Below are 19,480 nucleotides of genomic sequence, written 5' to 3'. Positions count from 1 at the left end.
ATTTAACTGCCTACTGTGGAAGTTTATTAAAAAAGAAACCGCCAAGACGTGTACAATGTAGTTGATGGATATATTTTTGCACTTTGTATTTGAGACCTAAAAAAATCTTAATAACAGATAAAATTTTAAAAATGGACAATTAAAATGCATAGATTTTCTAAATATGTTGTTCAACATTTCCAGCGTCGATATTCTTCGCGTTCCCGGACCAGGCGACGGTGAAGAAGGTGATCAAAGCCTTACCGCGCGTCGGCGTCGGCATCAAGTACGGCATCCCGCAGACCAGGTCAGACCACTGCTTATTCTTTCTTTAATATCAATTTTTTTTTGTATAAGATATAGGTATGTCGAGGTACAATAGAACTCATTAGTAGTCACGATTCACGAATAAGACAATAAAATAACTAATCCATCGATCTTATTACCTTTTTGAAAAGCTGAACAGATTTTGATTATTATTTAAAAAAAATATTTTTATCAAAAATTAAAAAAAAAATGCGCAAATTTTAATCTTCGCGCGTCAGACCGTTAGCAGGAGGACAAAACCAAGAAAATTCATCATGAATCATATGAATGAGTTATTATCGCCATCTTGCGGTGGATCTGTGAACTAAAAGAGTTGGAGCCTGTCTCTCGCGAGGTCAGGCCACGTGTATCGATAGACCTTATAATAAAGCTTTTTATTGTTTCCGCCAGATGGTGCTCAACGATGTTGTTGTATTCAAACTCAAATCTAAATAATATGTATTTACTAGACTAGACATTAGTCAAGGTTTTCTTCAGAAGCGCTTTTGAATCGTGAAAATAAATAATTTATTATTTACCACCGGTTTGGAGAGCGATTTCTACAAAGAAGTCCCGGCAAGAAACTAGCTTGTTGATCTTTTGTATGCATTATTTTTAACTGCATATTGTATACAGGGTGTGGGGTTAGATATTTCTCGTTTTATTTTTAAAAAATTATTATGGCCATTTTACTCATTAGGTTCAGTACTTTCGATACCAGTTTAAAGTTTTTTTATATCTGTAATAGTTACGGAATAATCGCCTGTGCACAGTGCACACTTAACGATTACATCCTGTATACACGTGTAATATGCATTACATGAATATTACTATTAATAGTAGTAATTATTCTAATAAAAAAAATAATCGTTGAGGAATTATGACTGAAATATACGAAATAATACTATTATGAAGGTTCGAATTTGAATGGAGAGAGAATGTAAGAAAAACACTAATCATATTAATCACAATTCAAATGTTTCCTCTATTGTATGAGAATGTAGAGTCAATTGAGTCCTAGTTATCGGTCATTAACATTTATATAACAATGCAAAGCATTGTACTATAGGTACATTTCTACGTTTAATACATAGTCTTGTAAGCAAATACTTGCAATAAACAATTAATTACCTTTCCGTCCACTTCAAAGGAATTTGAATAGACAATGGGTGTAGAATAAAACATAGTTGTTCAAAACAAATTTGTATTTAATTCACACGTTATTCATAGTATTTGTAATGGTCATCACAGAAGTTACTTTATTAACATAAATTATTTTGTAAGTAAATATTTAACCTAACGCGCTATATTACACTAACAGTCGCTCGACACAGCCAACTCTCACCCTGCTCTAACATTTGTACAAAATATAAAAATATATTAAATTACACATTAAAAAACGTTCCTATAGTGCTACAATTGACGTCACCTTGTAAATCGATTATCACATTGGAATGTTGCACCTCAACTAATAACAACAATGCATTCATAACTATATAATACTGATAATTATTTAATAGAATTAAGTCTAAATAGTAACTAATATACTATCATCACATGCGCCAGTCGGTAACAAAATGATTATTTGCATTCAAATATAAAATATTTAAGAACGATTCGTGCCCTCGCATTCATGCTATAAATTAACAAGTGTTCTACGCAAGGGCGAAATATTGAAATCCTACAATTGTTCATCAATATAAATATATTACAATCTACTCGCGAAGCTCCACAGTCTTATCGTTATCGCTTTGTACCCATTGGTTCCTAAACAACTCACTCTTCTTGTCCAAACACACGGCAGCGCCCGCGCTGTGCCGCCTTTGCACGGGCTTGCCCTCAAAGTTCGCTTTCTTATCTACACCTGCTTCTGGATCGACATCCTTTTTATCTTCTTCAAATTGTTTCATAATTTCCGCTAAAGTCTTTCCTTTAGTTTCTGGTAGGAAAAACAAACAATAAGCGGCGCCTAACAGCGCGCAGATTCCGAATAAATACAGTGTTCCATTGCTCGTTAAGTAGTACTCCATTTGTGGATACGTTTTAATATTGAAGAATATAAGCATGTAGGCACAGCACGATGTCGCCCCAGACATCAGCCCGCGGATATCCTGAGGATAGAGCTCCCCGGACATTATCCACGGCAGTTGCAGGAATCCGACCATACTGAATGATACATGAAGTAGAATGCACGCCAATTTAAATAAAGGTGGGCCGTCGAAACTGTCGCAGATCGCCGCACCCAACATCGTCACTCCGAGTAACAGTCCTGACGTTGCGGCTAAAGTTTTCCGTCTAAAACTATTGATGAGGCACGCTCCGACCGCGCCCATGAACACGCGCACGCCGCCCACTATCACCGAGGCTGTGAATTCGTTCACACTCGTCCCGACTGACTTGAAGAAATCCACGGCGTAGTACAGTATTACATAGATACCGGATAGCTCTTGAAATAGGAAGAAAATTATCAATAATGCGAACGGCTTGAGCACGTTTCGCCGCTTGAACAGGCCGAGTTTCTGTCTCGTAGTCATGGTTTCATCTTTCCTATCTTTGGCAAACTCCATGAGCTCCTGCTGCGCGGCGTTGTTGTTTTGTCGAAGCCAGAACATAGCCGAGTAGGCTTCTTTCATTTGGCCCTTCGAGGCGAGCCAGAGCGGTGATTCGGGCACGAAGTACATGAGGAAGGGCGTCAAAAGCGACACGCCGGCGCAGATGGCGGCGACCTTGCGCCAGTGGATGAAGGAGCCCAACGAGTAAACGATGAAAATGCCCGTGGAGACCAACCCCGGCCCCAGAGCGCTCAGCACGCCGCGCTTCTCGGGCGTCGTGATCTCTGCTACATAGATGTATGACGCGGTCGACATACCTGCAAATAATAATTGAAAAATTAAAAATATGAATATAAACAATACTATTAAAAAGCTTAAGTTTTATGTAATTGCAAGGAATTAATTGAAAATAAATGAAGAGCTACTGAAAATGGTCGATGAAGAGTAACGAATACGTACCGATAGTGAAGCCGGTGATGAAGCGGCCGACGCAGAGCATGACGTACGTGTCGGAGAAGGCGATGACGAGCCAGCCCAGCAGGTTGGGCAGCACGATGGACTGCAGCAGCAGGCGCCGGCCCAGCGCGTCCACCATCATGCCGCCCAGCAGCGCGCCCACCGGGTTCGAGATCACGCCCAAACTCGCTGCAACGAACACACAACTTGTTGTAAATATGCTTAGTAGAAATCCATTTTATGGATAGGTACAGGATATTTGTACTGAAAGATCTATTTTTAATGTTTCGAGTTTAATTGGAATGATTACTGGTTCAATTTTGCAAAGTCATCAATGTGTTATTTTGTAATAGTCTTATGGTACTTAATTCAGTTTTTATTTAATAGGTTATTTAACGAAATTCAGTCATATACTAACCAATCCATGAGGCATGTTCATACGAGATTTCGGGGTACTCGTGCGTGTACTGGGGCAGCAGCACCGCGGAGAAGCCCTGGCAGAACCCCACGGATATATTGATCGACTGCGCGGCCAGCGCTGCCAGTACCTGTAACGTTACATTAGTATGATAATACTGTAACACTATTTCGTAGCAAAAGCGAAACTCGCGTCCTTTTAACTACTTACAAAGATAAGTAGAGGGAAATTTAAATATTCAACGAACAAAACATCTTATTTTATTAAGTAACGTACGTACTTCCCAGATCACATTCATATTTGTACTAAATATATCGATATAATTGGGCGAGCGCTTGGCCCATATCCGTGACGGCAATGATAGTGAGCTGAATTACGAGAGGAGGCAACGCTTCAGGGTCTATTTACAGTTCTATTTTCATAGAAAGCGGATGTTCCGTATCTCAATGGAGAGAACGTTGACTTTGTATTTGGCAGGCGTCAGAGCGCTGCTGCCAAGAATTTTTCTATTACGGTTTACGAAAATAATGTAAAAACGTGACTGGCGGCCGCACGTGGCTGCTGGTGAGCCAGCCGACACCACGCCTTCCTTATACAATTGCTGATCGTCATCGTTGGACGCTATCCATAAATGGATACTTTTCACTTTTAGAATGATATTACATTGTTGTGATTTGCGCATGCTTCAGGGAAATATTATTTCATCTCGAACATTCATTAATTTTCAAAGGAGTGAAAATTGCAAGAAAAACAATCATCACTATATTATTTTAATAGTGATGATTATTCTGCCATGTAGTAGTTACTGGTAACTAGAGTAGCGAGATGTAAGTAGTTAGCACAAAATAAAATGCGACAGATGACGTCGCACAGTTAAGAGTGACCGGTACGGATGGCGGGTCACAATGATTATGGAAAATAATGCCACTTATGTCGTAAACATGAAATTATGTCCTGCTGTAAAAGCCAATTACGTTTTAATTACCGGCCGTATTAAATTGTTAAATGGGTAATTTATATATGTATTAAATAAATGTGACGATGATCGAGTTGACAGCCGTGGAGTGGTGTAACGCGGCCGTTTATATGTCATGAAGCTGGGTAACGAGCGGAACGGCTGTAGCGGCCGCGATGTTAAACACTAGTTATTCTAGATGATGGCGAATGGCGACACTCGATACCGAAGCCGTTCATAGATTCCTGAACGAACGTGTATCATTACCTTCCTACGTCTTACAATTGATTACACGCAGACGTATGTAGATAGAAGAACGAGGCATTGTTTAATTTGAGCTATTATTAGAGATACGCTGTTGTGTTTGATAAGACAAACGTTCAGAAAATCAAAGTAGATAGGTGCATCATTAGTTAACGATGGTATGACATCCGGTTATAATATAATAATTAATTTGTAAATTATCGAATTATAGTCACACTATTTCATATTCCAATTCATTCGATGAGAACATATTTCGTTTCTATCTCTCAAATCTTTTACCTAAATTCAGGATTTATAAAACTACTTGTAACTATTTGTGTAAATATTCTGTTAACTATTTGTGTTTTATTTTTAGCTGTATGCTAAACTATTCTTAAATAATTAACTATCGGTTAGAATTGCGGTCCATAACTAAATTCACGGTGTATTCTGGTAGCGTCACAATCAAAACAATCATTATAATAATAATTTTTAGAGTGCAAAAGCTAAAATACGATCATTTTATTTTAGCCGCGTTTCGATCAATCAATTATATTTGTCATGCAGCCGACATTTACGCGGACCCATAGCCCCGTATCATCGAAGCTTCCAGAAGACCAGCACTTAAAACATCGCATAATTTTATGATAACATTTACATTTGAGGAGCTTCGTAATTACTTTATTATGAACTGAGAAAAAGTTACACTTAATTTAAATGTGAATCATTTACGATGGTACCCGTACCCTCTGCAAAAAAGGACGACTTCGTTGGACGAGAATGTTTTTGATTGATGTGAATGAGTACGGTAGGTATACGTATACTAATTTGATATAAATTTTATAATCTTGTAATTAACGTACGTTTTAGTTTAATCGCTTGTAATAAAACATAGGTATAATTGAATCTATTTTCTGTAGTAACTAGGTAAAATCGTTAGGTATATTGTAATTGATGGTAACTTCCATTATTTTAAGCCGTATAAGACGTGAAATTCATTAATATATTATCATAATAGTTTAAGGAGTGGAGAAATTTATAAAATTAAAGAGTGTGCAATGTAATTTAGCAATTATTAATAACTATAATTCACGAGCTTTTGAGACGTGTTTTTCCTACGGAAAAGTCATGTCTAATTATTATAAATCTATATATGATTCGTTTTTATCAACATAGGTAAACATATAATGTGCAACCATAAACCTAATGGATTCTTTATTCTTGCGCAAGTATTATGCAATAGTTTAGAATGATCTAGATTTGATAAGTGGAAATTTGCAAAACTCACACGTGTGCTATAAAAGGCAAAAGTTGAATTTCGTCGGCGCATTTTATTCAGTTTCGTCGAATATAATATTATGTATAAATAAATATCTGTTGAGGTCGCTCTATGTCACTATGTCGTAGTTCTGATATATTATGAAAAGTGTCGGAGTAACACAAACCTATCTGAGAGACTACGTAGATTTGTTTTATGGTATTACAAGGTAATACATTGTGATACAATGCATGAGAATTCTATTATTACAGAACTATAAATATGTAACAACGTATCCGATGTCTCTTTTCGTGTGTAATGTTTAACAATCGAAAGGTTTTTATGTGGATATCTACAAATTTATTATAATAAATGACAGTTATTGCAGTTGAACACAACGTGCACAGTAAATTAAGATATGCTATTTTTGGGAAGTTTATTTATAAATCAAATCGATATTTAATAAACATATCGATTCGCACACAATTGTTGTCTGTCAATTGCTGTGGACGGGAGTATCGAGTGTCGAGTCATGTAACGAGATCAATTACAAGTGCGAAGCGCCGCGCTCCGGCTCGTTATGTCATTACATCTCCTGCAGAAAGTCCACGGACCACGCTTATGTAACCGCCGATACACTTTTGTTTACTGTGTCGTGGAATCACTTAATTGACCGTTATATAATTTAGCGGCGATTATTGTAATTCTAACTGATGATTGTTGTTCAGTTATACGGCTTTGTGTTTGTGTGTGTGTGTACTCGCGAACTGCGAAGCGTGGTACATTACACATTTGAGAATTGTAGCCAATCTAATTATGTAACTTAGACGTATAACATTAACATTAATTAGAGATATCATGAGTTATCTATCTTCTCATCAACTCGGAAAAAATGTACAATTGTTATTAAATAGAAGGATCTCGTTTTAAATCAAGATTTAATCGTAATGGCTATGATTAAATGAATTGCTCTTGTTTTGTACATGGATTGTCAAAGACAACGAATCAATCGGTAATAAAGAGACAGCACACGCTAACAAAAATAGAATAAAAGTTACAATACTACTTTCAAGTGTCAGAAAAGTCGTTGACCTTTTCTGTTAATAGGTAACCTATTAAAAACTCGAATTTCTATTACCCGAATCTTAAAACCCCGAAAACGGTTGTTAGAAAACTTAAAAGACAGATGTAATGAATGACAAATTTTTAAAATTCCTTTTTTAATTTCCCAGATGAATCAATTTCCAGATGCACCAAAACCAGATTTTTAAAAAGTATTTTTTTGTTTCCCGTATTCTCATAATACAGATCTTATTATACCAGATTCTCAGAATACTTTTTTTTGTTTCCCATCGTACCATTTTCCAAATAAACTATTGCCAAATTTTCATAATCTTTTTATTTGGTTCCCATATAATCGTATAACAGATAAACTATTGCCAGATTTTCATAATCTTTTTATTTGATTTCCATACAATCGTGATTATACCTTTACTATCGACTGAAAATAATCATTTTCAGTTAGTAAATTTATTGTTTTACTTGTCCATTACAGACCAGTTTTAGTATCAAAGTCGATTCAGTAGGTTAGGTTTGAACTACGACCCCCACGCTAGAACCGACTCGCTATTGTTTTACTTGCCCATTACAGAAAGGTTTCAGTGTCAAATTCGACTCAGTAGGTTAGGTTAGGTTTGAACTGTGACCCCCCACGCACGAGCCGAGCGAGCGAAGCGAGCGTGCCGCGGCAGCGGCCGGCGAGTGCCAGAACCGACTCGCTATTGTTTTACTTGCCCATTAGAGAAAGGTTTCAGTGTCAAATTCGACTCAGTAGGTTAGGTTAGGTTTGAACTGTGACCCCCCACGCACGAGCCGAGCGAGCGAAGCGAGCGTGCCGCGGCAGCGGCCGGCGAGTGCCAGAACCGACTCGCTATTGTTTTACTTGCCCATTACAGAAAGGTTAAAGTGTTAAAATCTATTCAGAAGGTTAGGTTAGGTTCGTGCGGCGTCCCCCTGGAAGGATTTCGTTTTGCTGGATATCGTTTATTTGAATTTCAAAAATCTGGACATTGTTTGTCTGGATATCAATTAACTGTATTTCAAAAATTTGTGTTTTAAAAATCTGGCTTTCGTGCATATGGATTACGGTCATCTGGATTTTGTGCATTTAGAATTCGTATGTCTGGAACTCATTCGTCTGGATTGTAAAACGTCGTACAAATAAAGAAATGGGCAAATGAAATTCGGAGTTGCGATTATATGGCAAACAAAACTTCGAAATTTTAAAATTCGGGGTTATGAAAAAATGTCCAAACGTTTTCTGGATTATGATATTCGGAATATTAAAATTCGAGATTAAGATAGGTAACCCTGTTAATAGTATAATTATTATTAATTAACTTTTAAATATATTTACACATTGCAATGCTTTCAATCTGAAACGCTTAAAATAGCTTAACACGAGCTTTCGTTTGCACCTATGAGGAAACACTTCCTTTAAATACACGTTAAAAAACCTTTAATCATCATATAAAATAATTATTTTTCAAAATTAACTTGTAAGATTATTGTAAGGTCATGGTTTTTCTCACTGCTAATTTAAATCAATTGGAAGCAAATACAATATAAGTATATTTAATTTTATAAGAAAGTTCATAAGAAAGTGTGTATGTTGTTAGTTTCGTAAGGAAACGCACTATGCTCTGAAAACGGAGGTCACCTCGTAACATTGATGACGCAGGTCAAGTTCAATAACAACGGCAGGCGCGCGCCACACGGCGCGACTTTTCGACGCAATATTAAATTTGCGACTGATTTAAATACAGTTTAAAATAATAATCAATTTGTATTTAGATTTTTCACTCATCCCTTCTACTATCACGAATGTTGCTTCTATTGATAGATGACTGATGAGCGTCTAGCAATATTAGAAATATTATTAACATGTAAAAGTTTCATGCAAAGAGAAATCTACATCGCTATAAAATATAAAATAAATAGTAAACGCAACTAAAAATCGCACGTTGTCGCGTTTAGTGCGATGTTATATTATTATCTTATAATATGTTATATCCTACTGCGGGTCAGCTGATCGCGCGGTGCGGTGCCGCACTCGCTGCGTTCCGGCGGTCAGGGCCGCGCGGCCGCACTTCGATCGCCGGAAGTGAAAATGTCCGTATCACACACACGCTTAAATAACAATCGTTTATGTGTTGACCTTGCAAACCTGCTTTATCGTTTACGGCTTATATGCATTTTGTCTAGAAATGATAACGTGGAATTGCATACTTGACTACTTGCCCTAATTTCGAATTAACTGATAGATGTCTGTTTGTTTTGTACACAAAGTGTAATTGCATTACCGGTGCGATATTGGCGATGTGATGCGTCAGTGCGCATCTAAACAATGAACTCGCAGTATCCGAATGCGCGTTGCTAAGGAAAACGCGCCTTATGCAATTAGTGTAATGTGGCCGAGGAGCACATACAGTAATGTTCGCTCCGAGCTTCGTTGTAAGGCGCCTACCATGCTCGTCATACGTTGTTGCAATATTTACTATTAAGTAATAATGATTTAATTGAAGCGTTCATATCGATTCCAGTTAACTTAATGAAGTCTCGAGCGAGTATTTCAATCATTTGTATATGCGCTATTAACGCTACTAATAATTATATCGAGGATTGTTATGTAACTTGAGTTATCCGTGAAACCTCAAAAAAATACTTGTTGATAGTTAAAAAATAATTAAAAGTTAAAAACACTTTTTGCGAGTACCCATAAAATTAATCCTTAAATTATTTCATGTTGAGTGTAATTGTTGTTTTAGAGCATTTATGAATAATTAAAGACTTAGATAACTCTGTATCCTATTATTTTTTACACTCGTCGGATATAAGATACCTACCGTAGCCAAATTTAGAATCATGTAATATTTATAAGGAGCATATAGTGAGCCCAGCCGAGTGGTGCGTGTAGTGTACTAGAGCTGTACTCTACATTCTACAGTAGGTATGTACAATGTTGTATGTACGTCACAATTATTGTTATTTCTGAGTATTTTTCCCCGACGAATGTCTCATTAAAGTTTAATTGGATTATAACTACGAATATCATTGCATATCTATCAAAAATACATCAAACGCGATAGCTGGCGGCTTATCTTAATAGTTTATGTGGTTCGAGTTCACGGGTTCAATATAATTTTTATTATTTCATATTATAATTTATAATGTACATATTTTATGTGATAATGTGCGTATTTATGTTGCTTGAATAATTAAATATGAGTAAGTTGGCTTAATAGCTGAACATTAACGAAATAGTTTTATTGTTTTATTAGATACACCAACAAGTAGGTGCTACTAATTACCAAATTTAATTCGGTACTGTATCAATCAAATGTCATATCCAATTAGTAACTCAGATTTCGATATTCAATTAGACAAACATTTAAATAACCATAGAAATCTAAATAACAAGGCACTAGAAGTCGTAAGCGCGCGTGACCTTGTCGCCACTCAGGTGACTTTCACAACACCAGCGTGTTCGTCACTGTTCAGTTGCTCTGGAGACGTATGTGTATAAACATGGTGTGTTTCAGCATATCCCATTGCGGAAATTCTTCCACAAGTTGTAATTATACTAATAAAGGAATAATATTTCATAAAATGAAATAATGCCGTTTTTCCTTAAAATTATAGAATATTTACAAGTATTACGAGTGTCACCATAGTAATCGAAATAACAATGAATGACACAGTCTACCATTCTTATTATCACGTTTAACACAAATTTCAACCTTATTTCTATGAGTTTATGTTCAAAGTTATATCTATTGAAAATTGACAACTTCTGTGTAGAAAAGCCGAATTTTTTCGTATTGGAACAAAAAGAAACAAAACGTCTCATATACTTAGGGATGTTATTCTAAAATAAACCGTAAATTCGTGCGTTAGGATACATATTAAAAAGCTTAATTTAATATTTATGTTAGTTTTCACTAAAATCAAGCTGTCCAATAAAAGGCATAGTTTACTTGTGTGTACTGTTTAGCTATCGGTTTAAATGTGTTGATTTTGGCGACAGCGGTTTTCATATGAATTATGACATTATAGCACTTCTATGTGTCTTGTTATTTAGATTTCTATGTAAATAACCATTTCCCGTTTCATAAATGCATCTCAAAGTCGAAAACTTGATGTTTTCCTTAAACTTTCCTTCATACATACATAACTGTAAGTGTGCACTCTACTATGTATGCTAAATAGGTGAAGAGCGGTGTAGTACTTACCATGTATAGGTCGCCATATCGGCACACCTTCCAGAAGCCCTTGATGCTCGCGAGCATGGTGCGCGCGCGCCGCTCGCCGTGCCGCGCCGCCGCGACCCTCCTGCACACACAACACATTCCCTTACAACACTGCTATTTGTACAACTATAGCTTTTATTATAGAATATTTATATTTTATATGTTTACAAAAGTTTCGTCTAGTACTTAGACACTCGTAGGTTATCGTGTTTGCCCCTTTTAGGACTGAAAATAAGAAGCTATGCTTTCAATCTTCTTGAAAAGCTAACAATAGATTTTTCATTTAAAACCGACATATCTCTTCTTGGTTTGAAAGAAAAATAAAGCGAAGTTTGGGTGTAATAAGGCAAAACACAATGCAATTTTTTAAGTCGGTCTTGTTACCACACCAAACCGCATTTTAGAGGTTCGATTAGTTGCTTCGAAATAATCCAAATCATTATTATTCAGCAGAAATATTATTTAATTGTTGTTCACTCTGAATAATTTTAATTTTTGCTGTTATTGCCTTAAGTAGTATATGACGCGCATGAGATAAGTTCGTCTATATGTCACTCACCATATACTGAACATAATATGTATAACTATTCACTCACTGAAAGGACACTGGTATGTTTGTATGGTTTTACTTTTTTGTTACGTAATCGTTATGGTGTTTATAGGCTACTTTAATAAACGACTAACCCGACAGTCAAACAAGCATACTGAAGCTTGGCCCGAAACTGACATGTTCACAAAACGTCACAGAATAAAACTGAAAAACAGCCATCGTTAGCTAACGAGTCGGGTAATTGTGATTAGTGAACATTAATAAACATTATTCGCTCTAAATGAACGATAAAGGGAAGATAAACCCGTTTCTTATAACTCATTTTAAGTTTTTATACAATATTGAAAAGGTAATATATAATTATGTAATTACTTTGGAGATTTGCTTCGATTTTAAATCATTATACAAAGACGCTAATTAAATCATAATATTATAGCGAGTTGTAGTTTGACATGCGAGTAAATTATGAATCATTAAGATAATTCTTTCCTTACGTTCAGAGGACAAGATCACGTTCTACTGAATCAACGAAAAGTGAACACTCACATTTGTTCGTGTTATGTGTCGTGTTTTTTTTTATAATTTAATTCAATAATTTATTAAACAATCACTCTCTTTTATATATAAATATTTAAATACCTTGAAATACTGAAACCGAGTATTCCTAACGGTGCGATAAGGATTCAGTTCATTGACTACTATTAATATAATGATAAATATTGACAAACAAATTTTGATGTTAGAAACCCTTCATAGCAAAACTATTATAGAGGTAATGCAAACTAATAGCTCTGCACAGTAAATAAACAATGAACATGAAGTTCAAGTATAAATCTATGTTCTAGTTAAATCTTGCAATCAATTATAGTCACGTTATGTTCAATGCGAATTGTGAGTGTATCTGCGCGAGCGCGGGCGGGTCAAGTCAATAAATACTGCACGTTATTGTGTGAGTTCAGCGATAGCACTTGCACCCTCCTGATATCCTGGTACTATCTCTTTTGAAAGTATTGCTAAACTCAAATTGAGCTGATCGCAGATAGATAGATAATGTGTAACAATCAAAAGAATTACAAGTAAATATTTATTTGAATTTGAATCTCTCTAAAATTATAATTTCGCCGCGGAACTATCTCATGCAGAAAACGGACGCTATCTTAATACTATTATGAAGGCGAAAGTTTGTAAGGATGTATGGATGTATGGATGTATGGATGTTTGTTACTCTTTCACGTAAAAACTACTGAACCGATTACAATGAAATTTAGCACACGTATAGAGGGTAACTTGGATTAACACATAGGATAGGTTTTATCCCGTAAATCCCACGGGAACGGGAACTATGCGGGTTTTCCTTTGAAAACGCGGGCGAAGCCGCGGGCGGAAATCTAGTATTATCATAAAATATAAAGAGCTCTTAATTAAATAGTGTGTTTATAACACGTCGTTATGTAAAATCCCATAATAAATAATATGAAAATTTAAAGTAAATACACAATATTATCAGCAGTTGGGATCTAACATACGAGTCGGCGCGCTCGTGATATCTCTGCCATAGCTCGCGCCGCAAAAACTTCACTTACATCATTATTAATATTACGATGTTCGCTTTACTATTATACAATAAAAATAACCGATATTTATACAATTTATATTCCAATAGTAGGTAGAGATATATTCTATAGCAGTTTGCATAAAAGGTGCATCTTACGGTAGTAAAACCAAGCTTTTACTCCTGCAGCTCTACATGAGCTTAATTGTTGACATTTTATTTGGGTGATTTTAATTTATTTTCTTAACATACATTAATCGCTTTAGTACAATTAACAACTTGATTTAAGATGAATGATTGAATAACAGTATTTTGTAACGCGCTTCGTGTCGTAGGTTCAGGATCGGTCAAAAGACAATTTTACAGTTATTCTCTTTTCATACAATACATTTTGTATTTCACATGATTATTATTTCAGATATCATTTATTTTAATATGTTTCAATTGACTAAAGAATAATATCATACACTGCAATACCTTACGTATTTGTGTTACATAAACAATAGCAGATGATTAGATGACATCGTGTCACATGTAATAATCGATCAATTCATTATTTAACAAACGATCACTCTGATTTATATTAAATAGATTTTTCCAGAAGCTTATAGATCATAGAAGTGGATACCGCAGAAGCTAAAGCTAAGGTCGAGCTTACTAGGGCTGCCGATCGTACCGTTAGATAATTATGTGTTTAAATATATGTATAGTGGCTAAACTGCACTATAGTCTGAAATATTATACACCGCGACAGACGAAATATTTTAACATTTTTGTCGACCCTAAACTTGAGATTTTTGTAATTTGAACAATATTTTGTGACTTGGTTATTAACAAATTAGTATCGATTTAGTTGCATTCCCCGCAGGATACGTAATTAAATAGTAATTAGATCTACGTCACGTTCATCTATCGTATCATTTATACATTCAATCATATTAAACAAAATAGTTTGTAAACAAATTTTGTAAAACATATCAAATGTTTTTTTTTTATTCCATTGATAATAAATAATAATTAATTTATGTTACGCTGTATTGTTTGTGCCCGATATCAGTGACGTCACAATATAAATCACATCTAGTGTCGTGCGTGACCAATCTCGTATTATTCATTTTTAAAAGCTCATAAGTGCATATTATTATAATATTATAAATGCGAAATTAATTCTGTCCATCGCTGTCATTTGCGCCCACTAATAGAGTTCAATAAAAGTTGGATATTATATTTTATTTTTTTATATAGTGGAACATAAATAAAGGCTGAGTTTTGAAAATGTCTAAATATAAATACTGTCTCGTTTTTTTGAAGCCGCTACTATTAATTACGTAAAAAGGGATCTTAAACTTTAAAGAACCTACGCTACCTCGTTATTGTTTACAGATATTGCCGAAAGTTATAAAAAGGATTATCACCATTGTTTTTTCCAACGGTGTGCAGTATACGTACAATAAAGTACATCCACATTACCTGGTTTGTGTCGTAAAATAATAAAAATCAACGGTTACATAGAAAATATTTCAACGCCAAATATAATAAGCATCACGTGGTATTTATTGTATGATAATAACAAATGAATGAACGGAAAGAATAACAAGCGATTTGAACGTTATATACGCGTTGTTTATATTATTATACTTTTATTTATACTGTGGCTGCATATCAGCGCACATTGTCTCGCTTTTGTCAACACTCGCGAGATATCGACTGATGCTATCACTACATTTGTACTGTTTATACTTAAAATATCACTGTATAATATACATTAGTTTAAATTAGCGTTGATAATGTACTGATATGCTCAATTATAACTAAAATATAGAAAAAAATGTTATGTAAATAACTCTCAACATAAAAAACAATCATATACAATTTCCGATGTTTCAGAGTAACGTGTTACCATATTTTATTTTGAATTAATAAATACATACACAAATATTTCTATTTCGAAAAAAGGAAGGTTTTCATTCGGTCAAGTATTTTCGCATTTGACTCAAAAATAAAAGTTTTGTTGTTGTCAGCAGGCATCTCATTTTGATGGTTTTTGGAATTGTCGTTAAATAATCTTGTTGTCAAAGAAATCTAATCAATACCATAACAATAGGAAAACGATACAGTACCTTAATTGTTTTGTGAATCAGATAAGTAGGTATGTATTTGAAATTTCATCGCGATCGCGCGGGGTGTTATGAGCCCAAATCATTTTACAGCGAGGCTTCAGCGCCCGCCTTCAGTTTAACATCTGCTATGTTTTATTAGAATTTTTGATTTTGTATACCATGTATGTATTTCCTTAATAGTACACTAGTAATTTACTACTAATAGACTATAATTAAAGGTACCTTCTCTGTTTGACTCAAAAATAGATTTCATTGTTTTCAGTAGTATCTACCTATATTTATTATCGCTATATTATATTTATTTGGATAATTGATATTATTACTACAATGTTGTACTCTTATACAGATCATAAATTGTTTCTGTATCTTAGAACATGTTCATTGGTATTATCAAACACACGTTTATAATTAATATTATTTACAGACGTGCGCAGACGCAGCACATAGTTCAGGCTAACGTAAAACCTTTGAACAATGCGCATTTATGTATTTATCTTCTAAAATTGTACAACAATATTATTTCAATACAATTTTGTTTACGCGAGTACCGAATCATGCCAACAAGCCAAAACGATATAAATCGATTAAAGAAAATAATTTTCTAGGCGTGGAAATTAAAATTATACACACATGACTCGTGTTAAAAATATAAAATAAGTAGGTTATTTTTAAGATTTGTATAAGTTTCCAAAAATTTACATTAAATTAATAACATGATTATAAACTCACTCGGATATACTATCACAGGAGCCCCCCAACTTGGCGGATTTATTTGCAAGTGGATCTCAGACGAACGCTTGTAAAGTTTGAATTTCACACGGAATGCAAAATTTTCTTGAACACAATGTAAACGCGGGAAAAGTCACAGCGCACAGAGGAAACTGACATATATTTAGCACACACACGTGGCTCGTGTTTGTTTTTAAACCGAGCGTTAAGCTCGCTCCACTCGGCGACTGGTAGTGTGCGCGGGCCGAGCGCGCGAGTGCGAGAGCCTGTTCGATCTTGACCTTGCGCGATTGTCGGCCGACTGAAACCACTTTTCGTCCACCACCAGTTTTATAACGTCTGCCCTCGTAGCTCTGCGCCGCTGCCGCCTCTATGCGCTAATAGTCTTATAATAGCTCTCAAACTGTCACTGCCTCGTATCACATACAGCCTACCAGACCTAACACTCGTAGCACCGTCGATGTCGATTTGGTACCGATTTTAATTGAATGAGCAATATTAATTAATTTGCAAATGAGTTAAAGTGGTGTTACGGTGTAAGGTGTTAATTAATTATTTTGCTAATTTCTTTTCGTTTATCTACACTCTTCAATGTTGTACACTAGATACACAAATAATCACACATGTTAATTTTATTTTTAAGTGATATGATTAAGGTTTTTTTTCCGTTTGCCAGTAAAAAACAAAATATAACATATTTTAAAACTGTAACAATGTTTACAATTTTAGTAAATTCAGACCTAGTGCTTTCCAAAATATTTAAGTATACTGCCAAGGGTTTTTGTGTGAAATGAGACCTCCATTATATTATTAAAATAAGTAGAAACATGTAATCATTTAATTAGTGACGACAATGTGTGAATCGTCGTGCCTTGTCTCTTTGGAACAGAACAAGGCGATAAGAGTCGTCTAACTCTAGTAACGAACCGTACACACGATCTATCAGCGGCATCGCTACGCGGCCTCTACGTGAGAGTATTAGCTCGTACGAGATGTATCGTCCACTCTGCCAAAACTATAATTAACATACACTTACATTTTCTATTTGTCTCGATAAAACGACAGACTCGACTACGTGAGTGTTGAATGTCGAACGTGGTTGAAGATCCGATGTCCATCCATATACTGCTGGCACTCCATGGGACACTTCGAATGGGATAATTATTTTTATTTCGTCATGTCGATATATTCTTCATTACGATATTCAAGTGTACAAGTTGAGAAATATCGTAACGAAGTAAAACAACCCTGTAGCGCTCATCTTAGAGCACCTAAGTGAGTTTGCTCTACCACTCTATCTTTTAAGAATTTTTAGGAAATTTCTTGAGAAAGTAATACCTGAGGCTAAGTTAAAATTCACTACGTGCTTCCAATATTTAATATTATGTACAGTAAAAATAAAACATCGTCAAAAATAATTGTAAAGGGCAGTAAAAGGTACCAAAAGCTAAAACATGCCATTATTAATTAAGAATCTAGTTGTTTTTATCTGGGAAAATAATGTATCAGCTACTTTCCGATGACAACACTTTTTTGCCTTCCTTGAAAAATTAAGCATAATCTATAGATGACCCTACAGTTTATACCTACGTAAAATGTAAATTTGACAATGATGTTCGTCGTTATCGATAGTGTAATAGCGGTAATTCTGCAAATTGCACCGAAGGACGCCCGCGACCTGCGCTTGTTTTGTCGCCGGCCCTCTCTCACTCCACGTGGCAGAAAGAGACGCAAGCTCGGCGCTATCAGATACTATTAAATACGAACAAGTCGTGTGAATGACACTTATTCAGTAGGCAATATATACAAACAATCTCGAAATTTCCTCCAGTTCTAAGGCAGGTTTTACTAGAACATTATAGAAGTCCCCGGCAGCCTCGCGCCCGTACAACCTCCCGCGTGTGCGAGTGTGTGCGTAAGCGACCGCTCCGAGTTTTCTTTCTAAGATCTTAATTGGCTTTTTCCCCTCTAGTTCCAAGCTGTCCCTAATGAATCGCAACCCTTACATGGCCAATTCCGTTTGCTTTAACATTTATAATTAATTGTTGGATACATTTTAACGATTCCATAAAAACTGGAAATTCGTGTATTATTGCAAAACATGGGTTATACATATTGAGACGATAACATTTGTCTCGTCGATATTTACATGACACATATACTTTCCCTCGAAATGAATTCTATAAACGTAAATGTATTGAATCATCACCAACATAAATAAAGTAGAGCTTTATTGAACAGTATTATGATTGACACGCGTGATAATTAGATATGTAAGAAACAAGGCAATAAACGTTAATAGCGGTTTAATCGCTCAGATGTATTGTATAATTGTAATCAGTGATTATAATATACCTTTTGATGCTGTGCAAACAAGATCAGTGTTGAGACTCGCGACGTCACTCGATGCATATAAAGTAGTACTGTACAATTTGCGGGTAATAATTACTTTTAGAGCCGGTTTCACAACTTGTTCATAATACCCCTTATATTAAACACTTTTAGATATAATATATTTTCATAGGTTATTATTTTTGGCATTTTGATTAAGATAAGCTAAACAGAACATAATATTAAAAAAGGCGATAATTTTTGCAACTTTTATTATCTTTCATTATAATGTGATTGTATTCATATAGAGAGACGAGCCTACGAACTAAGCTACGAACCAATTGTTCTGAAATAAATCATCGAATGTAAGCACTTTCATACTCATAAATATAATTCGCAATTAATGAATGACAAGTAAATGGGGTTTGTATTATAATAATTAATAACATTCAATTAATTAAGTGACGGTAATGCCCAGAAGTTGGATATCAATAGGTATAACAAATTACTGTTAACCGCAAATATGTTTATTTTTGATAACATAGGTTTCTTTACGGATGATTTTTAATTATTTTGATAATTACTTTGCCTACAATGTGATAGTATATTATACCTTCACTATTACGCTGTTCGTAAATAATTATACAAGTAATACTCCGTTGACATATTCGTTCTGTTGCTAGGATGAACTGCAGTGAACGCTAAACGCATACCAGCGTTAT

At 35.1% G+C, this 19,480-nt stretch overlaps 2 protein-coding genes across 5 annotated transcripts in view; one reads left to right on the top strand and one right to left on the bottom strand.

The window, feature by feature from the left end:
• rg (A kinase anchor protein rugose) overlaps nt 1–19,480 on the top strand; it is a 385,845-nt gene that overhangs the window by 334,190 nt on the left and 32,175 nt on the right. For all 3 annotated transcript variants that reach the window (XM_089711107.1, XM_089711106.1, XM_089711108.1), the window contains one exon: nt 184–286. In XM_089711107.1, coding sequence (XP_089567233.1) covers nt 184–286 — 103 coding nt within the window. The remainder of the gene's footprint in view (nt 1–183; nt 287–19,480) is intronic.
• The window catches only part of LOC149476697 (trehalose transporter 1-like protein), a 35,221-nt gene continuing 17,247 nt past the window's right edge, over nt 1,507–19,480 (bottom strand). The window contains exons 1-5 of one of the 2 annotated variants that reach the window (XM_089711214.1): nt 16,428–16,738; nt 11,459–11,558; nt 3,712–3,841; nt 3,297–3,482; nt 1,507–3,154 (exon numbers count right to left, since the gene is read on the bottom strand). In XM_089711214.1, coding sequence (XP_089567340.1) covers nt 2,001–3,154; nt 3,297–3,482; nt 3,712–3,841; nt 11,459–11,515 — 1,527 coding nt within the window. In that variant the 5' untranslated portion in view covers nt 11,516–11,558; nt 16,428–16,738 and the 3' untranslated portion in view covers nt 1,507–2,000. Of the gene's footprint in view, nt 3,155–3,296; nt 3,483–3,711; nt 3,842–11,458; nt 11,559–16,427; nt 16,739–19,480 lie in introns of those variants that run through there. The other variant, XM_089711213.1, reaches the window with a different exon arrangement.

This window comes from Colias philodice, chromosome 26 (assembly GCF_061535455.1).
Source record: "Colias philodice isolate Cphi_HAF_F1 chromosome 26, ilColPhil1 Martin Lab GWU primary, whole genome shotgun sequence".
NCBI classification, from domain to species: domain Eukaryota; kingdom Metazoa; phylum Arthropoda; class Insecta; order Lepidoptera; family Pieridae; genus Colias; species Colias philodice.
This window is presented reverse-complemented; position numbering and strand designations above follow the sequence as displayed.